Source organism: Canis lupus, chromosome 10 (assembly GCF_048164855.1).
Source record: "Canis lupus baileyi chromosome 10, mCanLup2.hap1, whole genome shotgun sequence".
NCBI lineage: Eukaryota > Metazoa > Chordata > Mammalia > Carnivora > Canidae > Canis > Canis lupus.
Genome location: NC_132847.1, coordinates 52,940,539 through 52,960,067, shown reverse-complemented (window position 1 = coordinate 52,960,067; position 19,529 = coordinate 52,940,539). Strand labels below are relative to the sequence as shown.

Sequence of the window (19,529 nt, the reverse complement as noted above, 5' to 3'; positions counted from 1 at the left end):
CAATAGCCAGAGTCAGACTTCCACTCCCTGCTCAGACATTTGTTTGTTTTTTCTTTTTTAAAAATTTTCTTAAAAAAAAAAAAAAAAATTTTCTTTTAATTTTTTAAATTTAAATTCAAATTGCCAACATATAGTATAACACCCAGTGGCTCATCCCATCAAGTGCCCTCCTTAGTGCCTGTCACCCAGTCACCTCATCCCCCCACCCTGTTTGTTTTTTCTTCTGCTCAGACATTTCTCATGGCTTCCATCTCATTTAGTCCTTTCTCTGCCTCCAGGAACCTACTCTAAGGCCCATGTTACCTATGACCAAACATCTGACCATTTACCCTGGCTACCATATTTTAGTCCAGTGGATTCCTTGCTTTCCATCTGAAACATCAAGCAAACTTTCACCTCAGGATATTTGCACCTGCTATTCTGGCTGAAGTACTTCTCTTTAGATATGCCTATGGCTCTCTTTATACTCCTTCAATTCTTGGTTCTTCCCTTAACATTTCTGTAGACACAGGAAGGTGTTTGTTTTAATTTATTATTTAAATAGGTACCATGCCCAACATGGGGATCGAACTCACAATCCTGAGATCACGAGTCACATGCTTTGGGGTATCTAGGTGCTCAGTCAGTGAAATGTTCAACTCTATTTTGTCTTGGGCCATGATCTCATGGTCATGAGATTGAACCCTGTGTCCAGGTTCCATGCTCAGCAGGGAGTCTACTTAAGATTCTCCCTCTCCCTCTGCCCCTCTCTCTGTTCTCTCTCTCTCTGAAACAAATAAAATAAATCTTTTAAAAAAAGTCTCATGCTCTGCCAACTGAGCCAGCAAGGCACCACCGCCCTGCTTCCTGTTCTGTGGTAGTTTTAAAATACCTCCATGAAAATATTGATACTCCTCCCTTTAATAGGTGAAGACTAATTCCCTCCCCTTTGAATGTGGGCTGGACTTAGTTATGTAATTTTAACAACACATGGCAGAAGTGACTTGTGTGATTTCTAAAACCAGATTGTGAAAAGCATTGCTGCCTCTTTAGTCTCTCTTGGGTCACTGGGGGAAACCAACTGCCATGTTGAGAGGGCGCTCAGGCACTCTCCTATCCTATGGAGAGGTCCACCTGGGGAAAACTTCCTACCAACAGCCATGTGAATGAGCCATCTTCAAAGTGGATCCTCTGATCCCAGTCAAGCCTTCATGCAGCTATAGCTACAGCCAACATTTTTATTACAATCTCATGAGAAATGGTGAGCCAGGGCACCTGGGTAGGCTCAGCCAGTTAAGCGTCTACTTTTGGCTCAGGTCATGATCCCAGGGTCCTGGGATTGAGTTCTGCATCAGGCTCCCTGCCCAGCAGGGAGTCTGCTTCTCCTTCTTCCTCTGCCCCTTCCCTCCTGCTCATATGTGCTTTCTCGCTCGCTCGCTCGCTCTCTCATGCTCTCTCTCTCAAATAAATAAAATCTTTTAAAAACAACAACAAAAAGAAGTGGTGAGCCAGAACCATCCAGCTATGCCACACTAGGATTCCTGATCCACAGAATTGTGAGAAAATAAATGTTGTTTTAAGCTTTCTAAGTTTGAGTATAATTTGTTACAAGATAATAAGTAACATATATCCTTCCCTTTCTATTCCCTTCAATCCAGATTTATTTTCCCTATTTTAGTTATTGCCATCTGATATACTGTGTATTTCCCCCACTGGAATTACGCCATTATAATAAGGACTTTGTTTTATTTATTCCCATGTCCAAAAGTGTCTAGCATAAAGTAGGTGCTCAGTAAATATGTGTTGGATGAATAGAGGTCTACATCTGTCTATCTTTGTCTTTGTGAGGTTTAGGATCAGATAGGAGCTAAATGAGGGTGTAAGAGACAGTCTTTCCTCTTCACAGATGAAGAGAGAGATAAACCAGGTCCCAGTCAAGCTTATTACTTCCCCTAGTTGTAGCTTTCCTGGCCCAGACCCCAAAGACAGATTTACTCTGCTAGATTGATGATTGACTCCTTTTGTCAGTAATTGCCCAATTCTTTGCCTGGGTCCTCCACCCCCTGCAAAGCAATCTTCAAACTCTCAGAACTGGAATTTCCCTAAGCCAGTTCTTCTCTTTCCAAGAAAACTCTTACCATCTATCTGTTTCCAGGCACCTCCTCTTCTCTGAGCAGTAGGGCAGGGGGTGGTGAGGAGTGGGTTTTAAGGAGAGCAAGCTGGGCACAGGAGTTCTGCAAAGCTCTACCCTCTGTCCTACTTCGAACGAAGACCCTAGGGTATGTTTGTCTGCTTCTGCACATTCACATTCTCCCGTCTGGGTCCAGAGGAGAGGGCAGGACTCTCCCCAGGAGAACTCCTACCACACAAAACTGTGGGGGGGGGGGTGCGGGTGGGCATCAGTACAGAAGGCAGTTGGATTACCAAGACTTCTTGAGAAGTCTGGGGTTTGACTGGCTATCAGATCTGAAATTTGAGCAGAAGGACACCAGAATTAGCCAAAGATGTGAGCAGTACTGGGTTTCAGTATGGCCAGAGATGGGCCAAAGAGAACAAGAACTTGGTGCTGCGGTGGAGTCTGGGCGAAGGACAAGCTTGGAGGCTAGAGACAAGAAGAGAAGGGAGGCGTCACCCACCACAAGAAGAGAAGTGAGAAGAGCTGATGACCCAGGCCCAGGCAAGCTGGTTTGAGAGGAGGGGACTAATTGGGAGAGGGGGGAGGAGGAGGAAGGAGGCAAAGTCACCCCTGAATTTGTTTCCTAGAGGAATCTTGGCCTTGGGAACAGTGTGCCCCACTGGGTATGGGGTCAGGGGATGGTCCCTGGTGCGGGATCTGACATAGTCAAGTTTCATACTCATGCCAGGTATCAGATCAACAGATACAGGTTGTTCACTAACACACTTGGAATCTCTTCTGGATGGCCTTCATGCTTTTGGTAGGTCCATCCCATTGGGCACAGGAAGGAACTGGAGAAGGTATGAGGGTGCTTGAGAGGAGTGGGGTTCAGGTTTCTCAGAAAAAAATTGTGGCCTGTCATTCAGGGCCCCTATATACGATACATCATCTCAGCATCTGGGGATAACTGGGGGCAGAGTGGGCCTGGAGCAGTTGGCTGAAGGGATCTGGAGATACAAACTGTGGAGTCACACACACAAGGGTTGAGGATGTGTGTGAAGATTGACAAAATGCTAATAATCACTGTTGAAAGGTGTGATGGATACCAGAGGTTCATAATACCATTCACTCTTCTTGTGTATATGTTTGAAAATATCCATACCAGAGGGTTACAAGAGCTATTAAAAAAAAAAAAAAAAAAGTGTCACTATGTATCTGTGTGTGGTGTGCATACCTTGCTGCTGTGGATGTGGAACCAGTTCAGAGACCTCTGAGTGTGTGAATGCAGATGTGTGAGTCCACCAGCATGGACACGTACTGCACAGGCTGCAATGTGCATGCGGGTGGGGACAGCACTTGGGCTGGGCTGGGGGAGAAGCTTTTGCTCTGTGCAGGCCCTCCACATTCACCTCAGCATCTTGCAGTGATCCCCCTCATGACTACAACCTGCCCAGGCCATCGGCAGGCACTGTAGTGTCCGCTTGACAAAGTATGTGAGACAGGGCAAGCTGTGTGCCTGAACTTGTGACGGGGTGCGAACACACTCACACATGTGTGTGAGAGCCGAGCTCTGAGTCTGGATTTGGGGGGCTCGACTTGTGGGTGTGGTGGGGCCCTGGTCCAGAGTCCTATGGTGTTAGACTCCTCACTCTCCTTTGAACGATTCCCCGCAGCTCTCCAGCGCCCCCTCCCCCCAGCCTGGCAGTACGGTGGGGGAAACACCTGTTGGGGGGCTGGGAGTGGCAGAGCCCCCCGGGGCCTCTCCCCCGCGCCGCCGCCCGCCCTGCCCCTCTCGGGTCCCGCCCCCGCGGCCGCCGCCAGCAGAGCCGCGCGTGAGCGCACCGCGGCCAGAGGAGCGCACGGCTGCCGGAGCGCACGGCCGCGGACCCCGCGCAGGGAAGCGAGCCGAGAACGGGGCTGCCCGAGAGGCGGGCGGAGCAGAGGGAGCGCCGTGGAGACGCCGGGGGCACCGGGCCGCGCCAGGCTGGTGAGTGCGGCCGCGGCGTGTGGGGAGCCAGCCCGCCGGTCCCGGGCTCTGCCCCCGCCGCCCTGTTCCCGCGCCTCCTCGGTGCGAGTCCTCTGCGCCTCTGCCCCGTCTCTCCGTCTGTTTTCCTGTCTCTGTCCCTGTTTCTATTTACAGTCTCGCCTTGTTTCTTTCTAATCTCTTCTCTCTTCAGTCTCTGTCTCCTGCTGCGTCGGGCTTTCCTTGTCTCTCTCAACCACTGTCTCACTATTTCTCTCTCCACCTCTGTCTCTGTCCCTCTCTCTGTCTGCCTGTCACTCCAGTCTTGTATTTATCTCTTGCTCCTCTTTCTTACCTTCCCTCTCTACCCAGTATCTCTATCAATCTCATTTCTCCTCACCTGTCTCTCTCTTCTTATCTCTGCCTGATATCTCTGTCTCTCCCCACCTCTGTCTCTCATTGCCTCTCAGTCTCATCTCTCTTTCTGTTTCTCTATCTCTCCTGTCATTGTCTCTCCCTTGGATCTCGCTCGTGCGCTCTCCTCCCCCCTTCCCCTCCCTTTCTCTGTTTCTTCGTCCTTGTCACCCTCTCTGATCTGCTTGGTCTCTATCTATCCTCTGTCAATGTTCATTTCTGTCTCTTTGGGTCTGGGCTCGTGTCTCTCCTGCTCTTTCTACTTCTGTCTCTTCTCTTCTTCTGTCTCTGTCCATCTCTGAGAAAGCTATCTTTCTGCTTTTTTCTTATGGCCCCCGACACTTCCCTGAATCAATGACCACCTCCTCTTGTGCTGGGGGTTATGGGGACAGCAGGGCCCAACACTCATAATTCCCACCCCCACAGGCGGCCCTTTCCTCGGGGCCCCGCCTGGTGCCAGCCCCCCCACAAGCGGGGGGACTGCGCCTGGAAGCTGTAATGGAGGCCCTGCAGAGGCAGCAGGCAGCCCGACTGGCCCAAGGGGTGGGGCCATTGGTCCCTCCGCACCCACTGCCACCACCACTACCTCTCTTGCCCGGCCCCCGGACCCTACAGGCCCCTGAGGGGGCCTTGGGGGAGGTTGGGACAGAAGAAGAGGAGGATGCTGAAGAGGATGAGGAAGGGGAGGAAGCCGGGGCAGAGGAGGAGGCAACCGAGGAGAGCCATACAGGGACCCGGGGCCCCAGCTCACCTTCCAGCCAACCTCCTGGACCTCATCCCCATGAATGGACCTACGAGGAACAGTTCAAGCAGGTAGGACCCCCTTGATGTCAGGCCCTCTCCCCTTTCTCCTCTCTGGGCAAAAGCAATGCCAGGTGATTCTTAACCCCCCCACCCCCCACTGCCCTCTGCAGGAAGGAAAGACAGAAACACAGAGACCTGTCTGGAAAGAGATAGTGGGACTACTGAAAGATAGATAGTGACAGGGAGGGAGAAACAGACATCAGGAGATGAGAGATGTGGAAATAAGTGCGTAGGCACACACGGAAAGGTGCAGGAGACGCCCAGAAACATGGAGGCATGACAGACTTGAGGCTTTTGGTGAGGCTGGAAGGAAAAATGGAAGGAGTGTAAGAGCTTCAAAAATTCTTTTGAGGGAGTAGGGTCTGGGGAATGGGGATTCCAGTGCCAGAACCATCTCACCCTACCTCCTCACACATCAAATCACAACGTCATATTTCAGCAACCAGTGGGAGTTTCCTGGGCTGCCTATTGCCATCTTGGGAAGCAGGCTGGAGGTTGCCACTTCTTTGGCAAACTGATACATACTCCCCTCATCTCTTCCTGGTCCTATCGCCCTCATCTAAATCCTCTCCTGGCCGGAGTTCTATGGGTGGCAGTTTCTAGCCTGTGATGGCCTCTACAGCGCAGAGTGACTAAAAGGCTCCTGTACAGCTGAGAATGACAGGATCTTACTCATAGAGCCTTAATTTGAGGTTCTTCCTCTCTGTGGGACCCATCTGGAGGTTATTCTAAGGTGCTACTTCAGGCTGTCACTATGAAGGTATTATGAAGGGCTATGACTCTAGGTGTGCTATTCTGGTGATGTTACTCGTAGGATGTTGGTCTTAGGTATTTTCCAGAAGTATTCATCTGTGGCTAGTACTCTGTGGCATTAATGTAAAACTGGGAGAGTTATTCAGAGCTCTGTGGCTCTAGTGACTGTTTCTCCTGGGTATAAATCTGGGGGTTATTACTTGGAGAGCATATATGTTATTTGTGGGTATCCATCTAAGACTTTGGGCTCAGTTCTTGTGAGAGTGCAGGTCTAAAGTGGATCTCTGGGATTTGCTACTGATAGGTGGTTTTTTATTCTGAGAGTTCTTACTGGGGAATGGAGTGTTGTTACCTACTGGTGTTGCTCAGGGATTGTTATTCTGGGTAAACGACTGTTACTCTAGGAATTGTTTCTCCTGGGTTGTATTTAGGAGGTGATACTGGAGATAGGGCTCCAAGTGACTGGAAATAGTTGGGATGACCTCAGGGCCTTTCAAGTTCTGGCCCCATAGGTCCTGGCTGTGCAGGGCCATTACCTCTCTGGCAGCCTCTGTGTGGACAGGTTACTTTCCCTAGAAAGAGATAGACCAGAAGGTAGGCTGAGGGGCCCCAGGTTTCAGTACAGGAGCTTCTGAGTATCCATTCTGCCTGAGGGATGGGTTAGAGGCATCTCTGGCCCTCATCCCCAGCCCTGGTACACAGAGATGTGAAAAGTAAACCTTTGTAGGAATGAACTAGAGTGAATGAGTGCCTCAGGGACATCTGTCAGTTTGCTCAGTGTAGTAGTGGTCCCAGCCTGATGTACTCCTTGAGGCTCTGTGCATGCCCTGGAGGGCAGGCTGAGAGCCTCCTAAGCTTCCTTTCATCCCCTATTCCTCAGAGGGATGGTTTGAGCTTCCCAGGGCACCCCTGGCCAGTGGAGGGTCTCTGTGATTATTAGAAAAAAAATGCCCTTACCTGCCCTCACAGGGAAAGAGTCTAATGCCAGGGAGTCCACATTTCAGACCCTACTCACCCCTTCAGCTGATAACCCTTAATTCAGGATGTAACCTGAGTTGGGATCCCAGGGGGAGGAGGGGAGTCAGTGGAGCTGAAAAATGATCTCAGTCCTTCCCCAGCTGTACGAGCTTGATGCAGACCCCAAGAGGAAGGAATTTCTGGATGACCTGTTTAGCTTCATGCAGAAGAGGGGTGAGTGGGATGATGTAAGGGAAGGACCCGCAACTACCAGTTTTGAGGAAGGGAGACCCCAGGGTTTAGTCCCTAGGTTGGGTCCTCTCTGCAGAGGCCTGAGCTTGGCAACACCTATCCTTTGGGCCCTCAATAGCGTCTTTAACCTCTGACCTTGCCCCCCTCCTCCACCCAGGGATTAATTAGTGGCCAGCCCACTGGCAGGTTAATGAGTGTGGGATCAATTGGGAGGGTGGGAGGGGGAACTAGTGGGGGGCTGGCCTGGGGAGGGGGTTCCCAGGATTGGGGGGCTGGGAATACCTTGTTCCTCTCTCAGTGGCCTTTCGTCCAGCCTTGTCTCTCTTCAGCTTCCCTTTGCTTTAGGTAGGGGACACCCAGGTGCTCCACAGCAGGAAGGACTGGGATTAGACTGAAGGAAGGACTTCTCAAGGGGGTAGGCTGGGGACCATATGAGTTGGGGTTGTGGAGGAGGAAGAATTCCTTTCCAGGAATCTCAGAGCTAGAAGAAAATGCAAGGATCCAGGAGGAGATCCGGGTGGGTGGCAGTCCATCACTTAGGCTTCTCCCCAGATTCATGGGTCCAAAGACTGACTCATTATCTCTCTCTACAAAGCTAATTAACTCACTCGGAGCTTGGCCTGATAAGCCACTAATTAACTAGCTGCACTGCACCCCCCTCCCTTAGTGCAGCTGCTGGTCAAAGTCCCGCAGGCTCCCACTGCAGGCCCAGCACCCCTTTTGGGATCCTTTCTAACCAGGGACTCTCCGTGAGGACCCCGTCTTTTTGCTTCTCAGAAGGCCCAGTCATTTTGGTTCCAGGGTCCCCTCCCTCTCCTTCCTCGAGGTCTCCCCTCCCCTGGGGAAGTGGGGTCGGGGGTCTGGGCAGGTCCCAGCATTCCCTCCATCACCCTCAAGCCGGGGGCTCTGCCTCCCTCTGGTCCCTGCCTCCCTCAGCTCCCTCTGCTGGGGGAGGAGGTCCCGCGGGACCGATAATTTCCCCCCATTAATCAGGCCGCAGCTAATTGTTCGGGTCCAAAGGCGGCGGCGGAAGGGGACGGGATCGGTAAGGAATTAACTGGGGCCCATCGCTCAGCGCAGACAGGCCCCTTTGTCAGGACTGGCCAGCGGGGGCGGCGTGAGCTGCGGAGTTGGCGAGGCGGGGGCTGCTGCTTCTCCCATCCGCCATCCCCGGTCTCGGGCAGCCATCCCGCGGGCCGCTGCTTAGGGGAGTCCAGCTCTTCAGCATTGTCGGGAAGTCCTTACTACGGTCTACCCCAGGGGTCTGCAAACTAAAGCCTGCAGCCGGCTGGCCAAATCTAGCCACCTTCGAGATAAGAATGGTCTTTACATTTTTAAATAGTGGAAAGAAATTAAAAGACCACATTTCAGGACATGTGAAATTTGAATTTCAGAGTCTGTAAATAAAGTTTTTATTGTAACACAGCCGGGCCCATTGCTTTAAACATCTTCTATACCTGCTTTCAAGCTAAATGGCAGAGTGGAGTAGCTGGGACAGAGGCGGTTTGTCCCTCAAAGCCAATGCTATTTACCGCCTGGGCCTTTATGGAAGTTTGCCGACTTCTGATCCAGCTTCCTGTCCTTCCTGCTACAATATAGGGCTTGGCGGCTCTATGGGCTCTGCCTGGAATCCCACCTCCCCATCCCACCCTCTTCCCTTTTCTCAGAGGTCCCGCCCTGTACCCTGGCCTCTTCCAGGCAGCCAATTCTTTCAGTCCTTGAGGATGTCCGCAGACAGGGTCTTGGTCTTAGTGTCCTGACTCTCTGCCCACCTCCCACCAGGGACGCCAGTGAACCGCGTGCCCATCATGGCGAAGCAGGTGCTGGACCTGTACGCGCTCTTTCGCCTGGTGACCGCCAAAGGTGGCCTGGTGGAAGTCATCAACCGCAAGGTGTGGAGGGAGGTCACGCGCGGCCTCAGCCTGCCCACCACCATCACGTCGGCAGCCTTCACTCTACGCACCCAGTGAGGCCAGGCTCGCGAGCAAAGGGGGGAAGGCGCGGGAGGGGGCTGCAGGGTTTGGAGGGCCCAGGGGCGGACGTTTCGTTGTGGGCCCCGTGGGCTGGGCCCAGCCTCCCACCCACCCCGCCTCGTCGTCTGCTCCTAGGTACATGAAGTACCTGTACCCCTACGAGTGCGAGACGCGGGCTCTCAGCTCCCCGGGGGAGCTCCAGGCAGCCATCGACAGCAACCGGCGCGAGGGCCGTCGTCAGGCTTATACCGCCGCCCCGCTGTACGGCTTAGCCGGCCCTACCCCTCGGGGACCTCCCGGCCAAATCTCCACTCCTGGAGCCGCAGCGCCCGCGCCCACGCCCAGCCCCCGCCCTGCCCCCGGCTCCGCCTCCGGCCTACCGGCGCACGCCTGCGCGCAGCTCAGCCGGAGCCCCATTAAGAAAGGTGTGAGGGGAGAGGGGTTGAGGTTTGGGCATCTCTGAGACCTACTAGGGGTGCGCCGAGATATAGAGAACATTAAAATGTGGCGACCCAGAAGTCTGGGAGACATGGAGGTCTGCAGGCAGCCGGAGCAGTAAGGACTGACAGGGCACTGCGGTTTGCTGACCGCTCAGGTTTAGGGGTACTGAGGTTTGGAGTCAGTGAAGTCGTGGGAGGTTTGCGGTACGGGTTACTGAGGTGTGGGCCTGAAGCTCAGGAAAAGGTCCTTGTTTTGTTTTGTTTTGTAAAGGTTTTATTTATTTGTTCATGAGAGACACACAGAGAGAGGTAGAGACACAGGCAAAGGGAGAAGCAGGCTCCCCGCAGGGAACCTGATGCGGGACTTCATCCCAGGACCCCAGAATCAGGACCTGAGCCAAAGGCAGACGCTCAACTACTGAGCCTCCCAGGTGCCCCAGGAAAAGGTCCTTTATCCAGAAGAGCTCCATTCCACATCTGTCTGTGCAGGGCTTCTATTTGCATGTAGTTTTTGCCTCCTGTGAGCTGTATTATTTAATAGCTAAGAACAAGGATAAGCCCCACATTATCTTGGATATATATATATATATCCCCTTTGAGCTTTCCAGCTTCAGAGCCTCAAAGCTGAGACTCTAGATTGGGGGGTGGGGTGGGGATCAAACTCAGTGCTTGAGCTTGGGTGACCTCCATTTGTCCCAAGCCTGGGAGGAGAACCAAAGACAGAGGCTGAGTTGGTTGGTCTAGGAGAGCTGAATGACATTTTCTTCCAGAGGAAAGTGGAATTCCAGCCCCTCGACTGGCACTGCCTGTGGGCCTGGCTTTGGGGCCTACAAGGGAGAAATTGGCACCAGAGGAGCCCCCAGAGAAGAGGGCTGTGCTGATGGGGCACATGGATCCACCTCGACCTGGAGCTCCCCCCAGTTTCCTGCCCCGTGGCAAGGTTCCTCTGAGGGGTGAGAAAGGGCTGAGAGGGCTTTGGGCCTGTGCACTGAGGGAGGACATAGGTGTTGGAGGTGGGGCATAAAGATTCCACTATAGACAACTGTGTGATTATAGATGTCGGGCTGAAGTGGAACGGGGGCTATCTATAAGGATGGAGGGGGGAGCTTAAAAGTCTGAAGTCTGATTCTCCCAAATGTGACTCCCTGCCCCTCCTGGACAGAAGAGCGGCTGGATGGGCCTCTCAATCTGGCAGGAAGTGGTATCAGCAGTATCAACATGGCCCTAGAGATCAACGGGGTAGTCTACACTGGTATGGGTACTGCAGGCTGTCTATACTGGCATGAGGTCAGGGGTATTTGCTCTGGCATGGGGATTTTAGATTTACTCAGCTAGCATGAGGCTCAGAGATATCCAAAGTTGCATGGATAATGTGGGGTTCAGGGGATTTGCTACAATGGCATGGGTTAAAGGGGTGTCTACAATGGCATGGGGTCTAAGGCATGACCTCTCTGGCATGGGTACCATGGGATGTCTGCCTTGTCATGGGCCTATGTACTAATGTAAATACTTCTTGTTTACCTGTTTGAGGGTATCTATATTGGCATAGGTGTCTCCACTGACCTAAGGGGCTTGTCCTCATTGGTTTGTGGCAGGGATATGTGAGGGGTGTTCTAACAATCAGAGCATTGACTTTTGTTTTCCTCTTTTGTTTCTGTGCCTACCCACCTCCTGCCTGTGCTTTCCCTCCACCATCTCTTCACCCCTTTGTCAGGTGTCCTGTTTGCCCATCGCCAGTCTGTGCCAGCTTCCCAGGGCCCAACCAACCCTGCACCTCCTCTCCCTACAGGGCCCCCTTCCAGCACCTCACCCTGAGAACTCCCACTTGGAATAAAGAGTCCTGGCCCCAATGCTGAGGGTTGGGGGGAGGAGACATCCCCCACAACTTGATTCTTCCAGGCTGCCCACTCTAGGACCCAGCCTTGGGAGAGGATCCCTTACCCACCATGCCATGTAGACTTGAAGCCAAAGAGTTTTCTTTTGATGTTACATCTACCTCATTGTAACGGGAGAGCACCTCCTCCCTGGCCAACCCCAGCAGCATCTACCAAAGAGTTCTGACCCAGTAACCCTCATCATCTCCTCATGTGCCTCCCTGTGTCAATGTCATCTCTAGGACCCCACCTCTTCAGATCAGACCTGCTTCTCTTCAGAAGCCATGTGAAGGGTTAGGTTGGGTGTTGTGAAGGAGTCGATCCTCAGGTCACATCTGCATAATAAAGCTGCAGTCCCTCCCTCTCTAGTGCCTACTCTTCTTTTTGTTTGGGTCTGGGGTTGGGGAGGAATTACTGGTATACACAGGCTGTGTTGGGCCAGGGGTTTTCAGAAGGGAAGACAGAATAGTAAAGTTCCATGAAGGTAGAGGGGCTGGGTTTCCTGAATCAGACTGCCTGAGTTCAAATCCTGATTCTGCTACTAGAGTGTGGAGTGGCCTTGGACAAGACATTTAATCGCTTGAACCTTAGAAGACGGCTAAAGATTATGAGATTTCAAGGAGTCTCCTACTAATCCATGGGAATGGACCAATCCTTAAATAATAGGTGTATTTATATGGGCAATCTCGGGGGATGGGGTGGGAAACCTCTCTGGTTCCCTGGAATTAGAAGAAAGGTAAGCAGGAGCTGAAAGCAAGGGTGGGGCTTGACTGGTAGCTGTTGTCTAGGTAACCGCCCACACAGCTTTTGACACCTTTCACAGGCCCCGCCGGCCACTTCCGGCATCGGACGGTTGAATCGTGACGTCACTTCCCGTACTGAGGTCCGCCCGCGCACTCGGATTAGCCAGCCTTCTCCATTTGGCCGGATGTCCCGCCCTCTGGCTGTTCCCCGGCTATCGCGGGGCGGCAGTAGCCATGGCGGCTGTGACCGATGTGCAGCGGCTACAGGCCCGTGTGGAGGAACTGGAGCGCTGGGTGTACGGGTCGGGCGGGCCGCGCGGCTCGCGGAAGGTGAGCGATCTAGGATCCGGTGCTCTCTTTCTGGGGCCGAGCAAGAGCGGTCTACTGGCATGGTCCTCAGGATGGATGCAACCGCTCCAGTCTCATCGCCTGCAGCCTGGCCTTTGAAATAACAAAGGTTCGAAACCTTCCGGAGCTTATATGACCCTCGGGGTCCATTTCCATGGAGGGCACTGCGGGTTGTTAGGACCGATTGCGATGGGCCTAGTGTGAACTGTGACTAAGACTCCGCCTCTGTTTTTGCGGGCTAGCTGGGGAGACCTGACACACTGGAGAAGCTAAGAGTTTCAGTAAGAGCTGAAGTCCACAATGGAAGGGCTGTCTTGGAGCCCTGCATAGTTAATTGCTAAATATTGTACAGAAAGAGGTCCATGGGAAGCCAGAGGAGTCAGGGCAAAGGTGGATAAGGGTGGTTCCAGGGATGGGAGGTGAGGTCTGAAAGCCAGGATTAGGAGGGAAAGGGGTTGGATACCTGGTGTTTAGATATGGACCAGCACTCCTTCACACCAATGACTGAATTTCGCCAACTGCGAAGCTTAGTTCTCCCAACCCCTGCCCCCTAATCCCCTTTTTACTATTGGAAGACCTTTTACTGAAGGTGGAGTGTCAGGCATACCCTGGAGTAAGTGCATCAGAGGTAATGATGTCTTCTTGTACATTTGTTGTGGAGTTAGTTGTCACTGGAAGATTGTGCCCCATTTGAGAACTGATTTCTCAAAACATTCGCTCCCTTTGACATCTCTGACACTAAATCCTTGTTTTCTCCTACCTCTATGGCTGTTGCTGCTTAGTCCTATTTGCCTCTCCATATATTTGACCCTTGAGTATTGGCATTCCTCACCCTGCATTCTAAAACCTGGGTGAGATCATTCACTCCCATAGCCCCTCCCTCTGTTTGACCATTTAATATTGGAATTTCTCACCATCAACGCCTAAAGCCTAGGTAGGTTCAGCCAGAGAGATAGAAACCGGTGAATATATAGGATATGCTAATGCCCTATGGACTTTAATATAGTTAATTACCTCCTCAATCAGACTTGAAATTTCCCAAGGACTACATGATTATCTTCCCCTTCACACTGAGGATTCCTAGAAGGTGGGGTTGCATCTCCTTTAATACAAGAGGAAGGGGCCAACCTACTTTGTTGGGACAAGGAGATTTGGAATCTAAGAGAATGAGGGTTCTTTACCTCTTTCAAGCCTTGAGTCAAGAGGTGAATCTTGAGATTAACTTTCAATCCCTTTACAGGTGGCTGATGGCCTAGTCAAGGTACAGGTGGCTTTGGGGAACATTGCCAGCAAGAGGGAGAGGGTGAAGATTCTGTACAAAAAGAGTAAGTGATTCCATAGGGTGCCTGCCTGCTTGCCTTCCCATGCCTATGCTTCCTGGGACTTGGCCATTGCCCTCCAGCCCAGTAGGTCACTGGAATCACCCTATGGGGATAGAATTTGAAGATGTTTCCCTGCTAAAATGGTGAAGTGGGGTGTTGTGCTTAAACTCCAAGCCCATGACAGTGTCCTAAGTTGTGGGATAAGAGCTCTGCATCAGAGGTCCTCTTGGTGAAGTAGAGAGGAGAGGTATGGGATTTTCAAAGGCAGAAAAGAAATTAGGCACTGAGAGCCCCAGGCTTTTCCAGCCATACCTTTTTGATTATGTCAAAGCAAGCAACCTAAAAAATCAGAAAAAGCTCTGGCTTGTCTTGGTGTCACTGAGAGGCAGGGACTTTCCACCTTTTGTGAAGATAGGTCATTGGGTATGCTGAGGGCCCCAAGATGGTGGAGCAATTGTGTTCCCAGCTATAAATGCTGAGGTTAGCCAGGAGGTGGTCAGAGGGGAGAGACGGGGAAGTGGGGCCTGATGGAGGCCTGCTGATGGACACTGGGTGTTACCTCCTCACTCAAGGCTCTCCCCAAGGTTGACCACTAATATCCTTCATAAGATTCCCCCCTCCTCAGCCCCATTCCATTTTTCCATCTTGCTTCTTTTCTAGTTGAAGACCTGATCAAATACCTGGATCCTGAGTATATTGACCGCATTGCCATACCTGATGCCTCTAAGCTGCAGTTTATATTAGCAGGTAATGCTGGACAATGTGTGTACATGCATCTGGGGATTATGGATTGTGGGGGGAGTTGGGCACAGAGATGGCCTCCCTGCCAGTCCTCTCATGGATACAGCTTCTGTCTGGAATTCTGGTCTAGCCCTGGGCTAAGGACTGAGGTCATCCTGTGGTCTTCTGGTAGGCCTTGGGTGTGGTATAATTCTGAGCCAGTTGCAGGCCATGGTGCCAATAGCAGTGGGAACTACTTCAGTGTTCTATCAAAGGTCTGTCTCTATGATTTTCCTTCAGAATCTTCCTAATTTCTGCTCACTAGACAGAGGAGCTTCTAGGAAAGGGCGGGAACAGAGAGCATTGCTTTTGGGAGAGGTGAGAATATTGGCATGAATTTCAACATTTTTTCTTTCATGTGAGAAAGCACTGGGATTTCAAAGTTCTCGGCAGGAACTATTGACTTGGCAATGTCTCCTACTCAGTTTAGTCAGCCACTCCATGAGGTAGGGTTTGCCAAGTACCTGTGTTTGTTCATTCATTCAAAAGATGTTTAATGATTGATCATCTACTGTGATCCAGACCATCCTTGGTGTCAGGTAACGGTGGTGAACCAGAACATTCCTGAACCATTGCCGTGGCTCAGGTACCCAAGTTCAGGATATCTTCTCCTACACTGACTCTGGAGTCCAGCCTCTCCATCCCTCCCTGGCTACTGCCTCAGTGTCTGTCCCCTCATATGTGAATAGTTGCAGTCTCCTAAGTTCTCTTCCTGACCCTAGGCTTTCCCTTCTTGCATGTGATCCAGTATCCTCCTCCCCAAACACATCTCCAACATGCTACTTTGTCTACTTTGGAATCTCAGCATCTCCATCTCTCTCCTTGCTAGGATAAAATCCTAATTCCTTAGCCTACCATTCAGAGCCTTCTAGTCTATAGGTCTACCTTCCCATGCAGTTGTTTCCTGTGTTCTCTTTACACCAGGTCAGTCAGTTGAATTATTTTTCCTATGTGAATTAAAAAGCATTCTTGCCTCCAAATATTTGACATTAACAGTGATCCCTCCTGCAATATGCTTCCCACTCCCTGCAGTCATTGTAATCACCCATGCAAGGTCCAGTCCAGTGCCTGCTCTTTTCATTGGGCTCTGCTAGTACTGTCCCAGCTCTCTAGAAGCTTGTAATTATCGCTGTCTCTCAGGGCCAGTGAGCAGAACCTGCCTGATAGTCTGTCACATGTCTCCTCTTTCATACCTTCTCAGAAGGCTTTGGGTGTGGAGACCTAGGTCTGAAGGATGGCGTCAGAAGGGCTCACTGAGTTTGTTGATAGGAGGCTAGAGTAAGAGGCCTTAGGGTTACAATGTTAAGAAAGGTGGGATTTGGAGAAACTTAGAGGCTTCTTGGCCTCAAGAAGCGTCATACCAGAGGCATCTAGGAGAGGTGGGGGCAGAATGGGGGAATGAGCAGAATAGCTGCTCCATGCTCCATGACTCAGCCATGTCTCCTGGCAGGTTCTTAGCCCCTTGTATAGGAATAGCAGTGCCTACGCTTGCCTCACTGCCACTATCTTGTCTGTTTATGCCTCAGAAGAGCAGTTTATCTTATCCCAGATTGCACTCCTGGAGCAGGTAGAGGCCTTGGTGCCCATGCTGGACAGCGCTCACATCAAAGGTACTTATGTGGGGTTATAGCTCTACTATTCTGCTTGGGGAGGTGGATGGATGGACAAGTCTTCCCTGTGCTTTAAATTACCTGGGTTCAAGCTAAGTCTGCTCCTTTTCTTTACCCTTATCCTGTCACCCACAATGGGAGTAAAATTTCCAGAGCAGAATTCAGTTTTCAGAACCTCAGACAGTTTGGACCTAAGGATACTAGTGTAAGTCCAGCAACCCCCAACTCTGGGTACCCCTTCTACCTTCTTCCTCACTCCTCAGCATCTGTTCTGCAGGGTGCTGTGTAGCCCAGATTTTACTGTAAGAGTTCCCACCAGGCATGTGAATGTCTGTAAATTCTTCCCACTGCACTGTTGAAAGCATTTCCTGGGCCTGAGTTTTGACAAGCAGACAGTGACTTTAATTGAATCCAGATATCCATCTTGTCTGTCTCCGGAGGTATTTTTTTCCCAGTTCCCCCTCCCTACCCCTGATCAGCTATCTGCTGAGGGTCTGACACACTTAAGCTGTGGGCCCAGCATGGTGGCCAGGGCTCTGGGTGTTGGGATCCAGGTGTCCAGCTTAGGAACCTGGCATTCATCCTCAGCCCACCTCAGACTCTGTCTTCCAGGCAGACCTAGTCCCACTGGGCTGAGAGCAAAGCGACAGATCCCATGATAGGCAAAGGTTTCTTTACTTCACCCTGCTTACAGCACTGGGTGGGAAAGGAGGGCCATGGGCAGGGGCAACTCTGGGGACCTCAAGGCTTTGTTTTCTCCTAGGGGCCTGTATCTTTGCCCCGTCTGGGTCCTAGAGTAACTGGGGTGGGCAGGGAGCCTCACCACCTTTAGCTGCAGTGGTCGATGAAGCCTGGCGTTTGCTTAGCTTCTCCACTCAATACTTTAATCCTGCTGAAGACCTAATAGACTATTGAGCAGTCCCGGGGGAAGGCACAAGCATCATCAGGCAATGCGTATTGTGTTTTACAGCCGTTCCTGAGCATGCTGCCCGCCTGCAGCGCTTGGCCCAGATCCACATCCAGCAGCAGGTATGGGAGGGAGGGGAGAGGACTGGAGGGGAAAGTAGAAGTGGTGAGGCTCCTAGTCCCCACCCCTGCCACCTGCGAAAGCAGCCTCAGGCTACCCTCATGTCAACTCCAGGGGAAACTTGAAGGTTAATCCTTTATCTTCCATCTCTTGGCTCTCTGAGTAGGACTATTCTGAGACACCAGAAGGTTGATGATGGGAGGTACCCAGGAATTTCTGGGGATGGTGTGTCCTTGGCTATGGGTACAGGAGCTGGGTTTTTTTGTTTGTTTGTTTTGACTATTCTGAGGCCTAAGATTAAAGTTCAAAGAGGATTCAGATACAGGGGACAGGAGAGAGGACATATACAAGCAGGAATGTTTCCTTAAATATATGATCCATTCCCCCTTAGGACTGCTGTTGGGCTCAAAAAAAAAAAAAAAAAAAAAAAAAGGACTGCTGTTGGGGTCCCTATCCTGGAGCCTGAAAGTGCCCCGTTAGAAATTTGTTCCATTTGGCTCTGGAGTTAAATACTACTTTTTCTAGGCTTTATGGGGAGTGAGGGTCCTTGATAAGGTAGAAAAGTTAATGGGAAGTGGGGTCTTTATCCAGCTTCTTTCTATGCCATATGTTGGCCCCATAGGACCAGTGTGTGGAGGTCACTGAGGAGTCCAAGGCTCTCCTGGAGGAATACAACAAGACTGTATCCTTTCTGCTCAGCCAGTCCCCTAAGAAATGCTCTCCAAAGCCCTGTCATTTTGTTCTTTCTCCAGCTCTGTCTCATCCCATCCCAGCAAACCTGTCTATTCCCCTCCTCTCCAACCCTTTGGCAGATATAAAATCTCTCCACTCCCTCATTCAGGCTCTTGTTTTCACCTTGACCTGCTACCAGACAATGCTTCTCTCCAAGCAATTTGTGCAGTGGGATGAACTGCTTTGCCAGCTAGAGGCCGCCAAGCAAGTGAAGCCAGCAGAGGAGTAATGGCTGCTTCCCATTCCAGGGTGGGCCAGGACGACAAGGCTCAGGACGCAAAGTGTGAAACTGCCTTTGTAACAGGGCAGAAGCAGCTCTGTATTGGATTCACAACCTACCTATCTGCATTCAGGTGGGGCTCGGAGGTCAGAGGTCTGGCTACTTGAGGTTTGCTGTTTGCACCCCCTCCCCACATTAGTGTCCTATTCCAGTAACAATAAACTATAGAAATCACTGGAGGAGTGGTGCTAACTTCCTGGTCTAGGATGGGAATGATGGTGAGGAAGGGGGTGGTAGAGGGCAGAATTGCCAGCCTTCTTAGTGGTTGAACCAGGAGTTCTACTCATCATGGTTTGGCTTTCTGGGAGATGTAGAGCTCTCAAGACAAATGCTCTCATTTGATTGATATCAGTGGAACATTTGTTTGTGCATCCATTTATCCCACATTTATCACATATCCTCTAAATGTCAGATCCCATGCTAGGTGGGGAGGACATGATCCCTGCCCTACACAGACTAGCTGGGGAGATAGTGAAAGAAAAGTCATCCCACCAATCAGGCACTGGGTCCTCTAGGGTACAGAAGAAAAAGGGATGGGGGAGGCAGCCCTGGAAGGTGATGTGCAGTGTATTTGAGAGCCAGGGGAGAGCATATGCAAAGGTAGAGAGGATCCTTGAGGTTTCTCTCTTGGGAGCTTACTTGGTGCTATTAAGTAGGAAAAGGATCCCAGAAGACTGTTGGTTGCTGGGCTTTGGGCTCAGGGGTGGGGATGGGCAAAGTGTGTGTATGGAGGGGTGTGGTTTGCTGGGCTGGAGAGGGAGGGAGCCAGATGATAAAGAACTGAGGCGGGAGATTGGTGCCTCACTCCACCAAGTGTTTGCTGCCCCCTTGTGGTCCTAGGGAGTGCTGTGGCCCCAGACCCCTCTTCAACGAACTGCCCGCCACCCAACCTGCACAGTTCACTAGCCTCTCAAATTAAGCATGTCTTAATTCAGACTGAAACTTTTAGTTATCCTAGACTCTTCTCTTCTTCTCAGTCCAAACAGTCACCAACTCCTCACTAAACCTACCTCCTAATATCTCCCAACTTAATGTACTTTTCTCTATCCCAACTGCTATTTCCTTTAAATTCTCTGAAACATTTAACAAATATTTGAGCGCCTATTATACGCTGGGCACCATACAAGTCTCCGTGGACACGCCCCCGGCGCCCCATGGTCCG

General features: G+C 51.3%; 2 protein-coding genes across 4 annotated transcripts; both read left to right on the top strand.

Moving 5' to 3' along the window:
• The first annotated feature begins 3,939 nt into the window (after positions 1-3,939).
• Positions 3,940-12,463, top strand: ARID3C (AT-rich interaction domain 3C). 3 transcript variants are annotated; one of them, XM_072841725.1, is made up of 8 exons: positions 3,940-4,082; positions 4,899-5,285; positions 7,148-7,220; positions 9,021-9,204; positions 9,347-9,636; positions 10,422-10,604; positions 10,814-10,903; positions 11,366-11,889. In XM_072841725.1, exons 2-8 carry the CDS (start codon positions 4,971-4,973, stop codon positions 11,464-11,466), a joined length of 1,236 nt encoding a protein of 411 aa, XP_072697826.1. In that variant the 5' UTR covers positions 3,940-4,082; positions 4,899-4,970; the 3' UTR covers positions 11,467-11,889. The 3 variants fall into 3 exon arrangements, with proteins under 3 accessions (XP_072697826.1, XP_072697828.1, XP_072697827.1); XM_072841727.1 differs by lacking the exons at positions 3,940-4,082; positions 10,814-10,903; positions 11,366-11,889 and adding an exon at positions 12,349-12,463 and having other exon boundaries at positions 4,103-5,285; XM_072841726.1 differs by lacking the exons at positions 3,940-4,082; positions 10,814-10,903 and having other exon boundaries at positions 4,103-5,285.
• DCTN3 (dynactin subunit 3) lies at positions 12,426-18,541 on the top strand. Its single transcript, XM_072841746.1, has 7 exons — positions 12,426-12,598; positions 13,857-13,941; positions 14,599-14,685; positions 16,245-16,328; positions 17,299-17,357; positions 17,978-18,037; positions 18,227-18,541. Exons 1-7 carry the CDS (start codon positions 12,503-12,505, stop codon positions 18,314-18,316), a joined length of 561 nt encoding a protein of 186 aa, XP_072697847.1. The 5' UTR covers positions 12,426-12,502; the 3' UTR covers positions 18,317-18,541.
• The last annotated feature ends 988 nt before the right edge of the window (positions 18,542-19,529 follow it).

What these genes read in the sequence shown, in the direction of transcription:
- ARID3C (XM_072841725.1), top strand. Translation starts at nt 4,971, where the DNA reads ATGGAGGCCCTGCAGAGGCAGCAGGCAGCCCGACTGGCCCAAGGGGTG. An exon ending in ACGAGGAACAGTTCAAGCAG is followed by an intron (nt 5,286 to 7,147) that starts GTAGGACCCCCT and finishes GTCCTTCCCCAG; the next exon opens with CTGTACGAGCTTGATGCAGA. An exon ending in CAACGGGGTAGTCTACACTG is followed by an intron (nt 10,904 to 11,365) that starts GTATGGGTACTG and finishes CCCCTTTGTCAG; the next exon opens with GTGTCCTGTTTGCCCATCGC.
- DCTN3 (XM_072841746.1), top strand. Translation starts at nt 12,503, where the DNA reads ATGGCGGCTGTGACCGATGTGCAGCGGCTACAGGCCCGTGTGGAGGAA. An exon ending in GGCCGCGCGGCTCGCGGAAG is followed by an intron (nt 12,599 to 13,856) that starts GTGAGCGATCTA and finishes ATCCCTTTACAG; the next exon opens with GTGGCTGATGGCCTAGTCAA. An exon ending in GGACAGCGCTCACATCAAAG is followed by an intron (nt 16,329 to 17,298) that starts GTACTTATGTGG and finishes TGTGTTTTACAG; the next exon opens with CCGTTCCTGAGCATGCTGCC.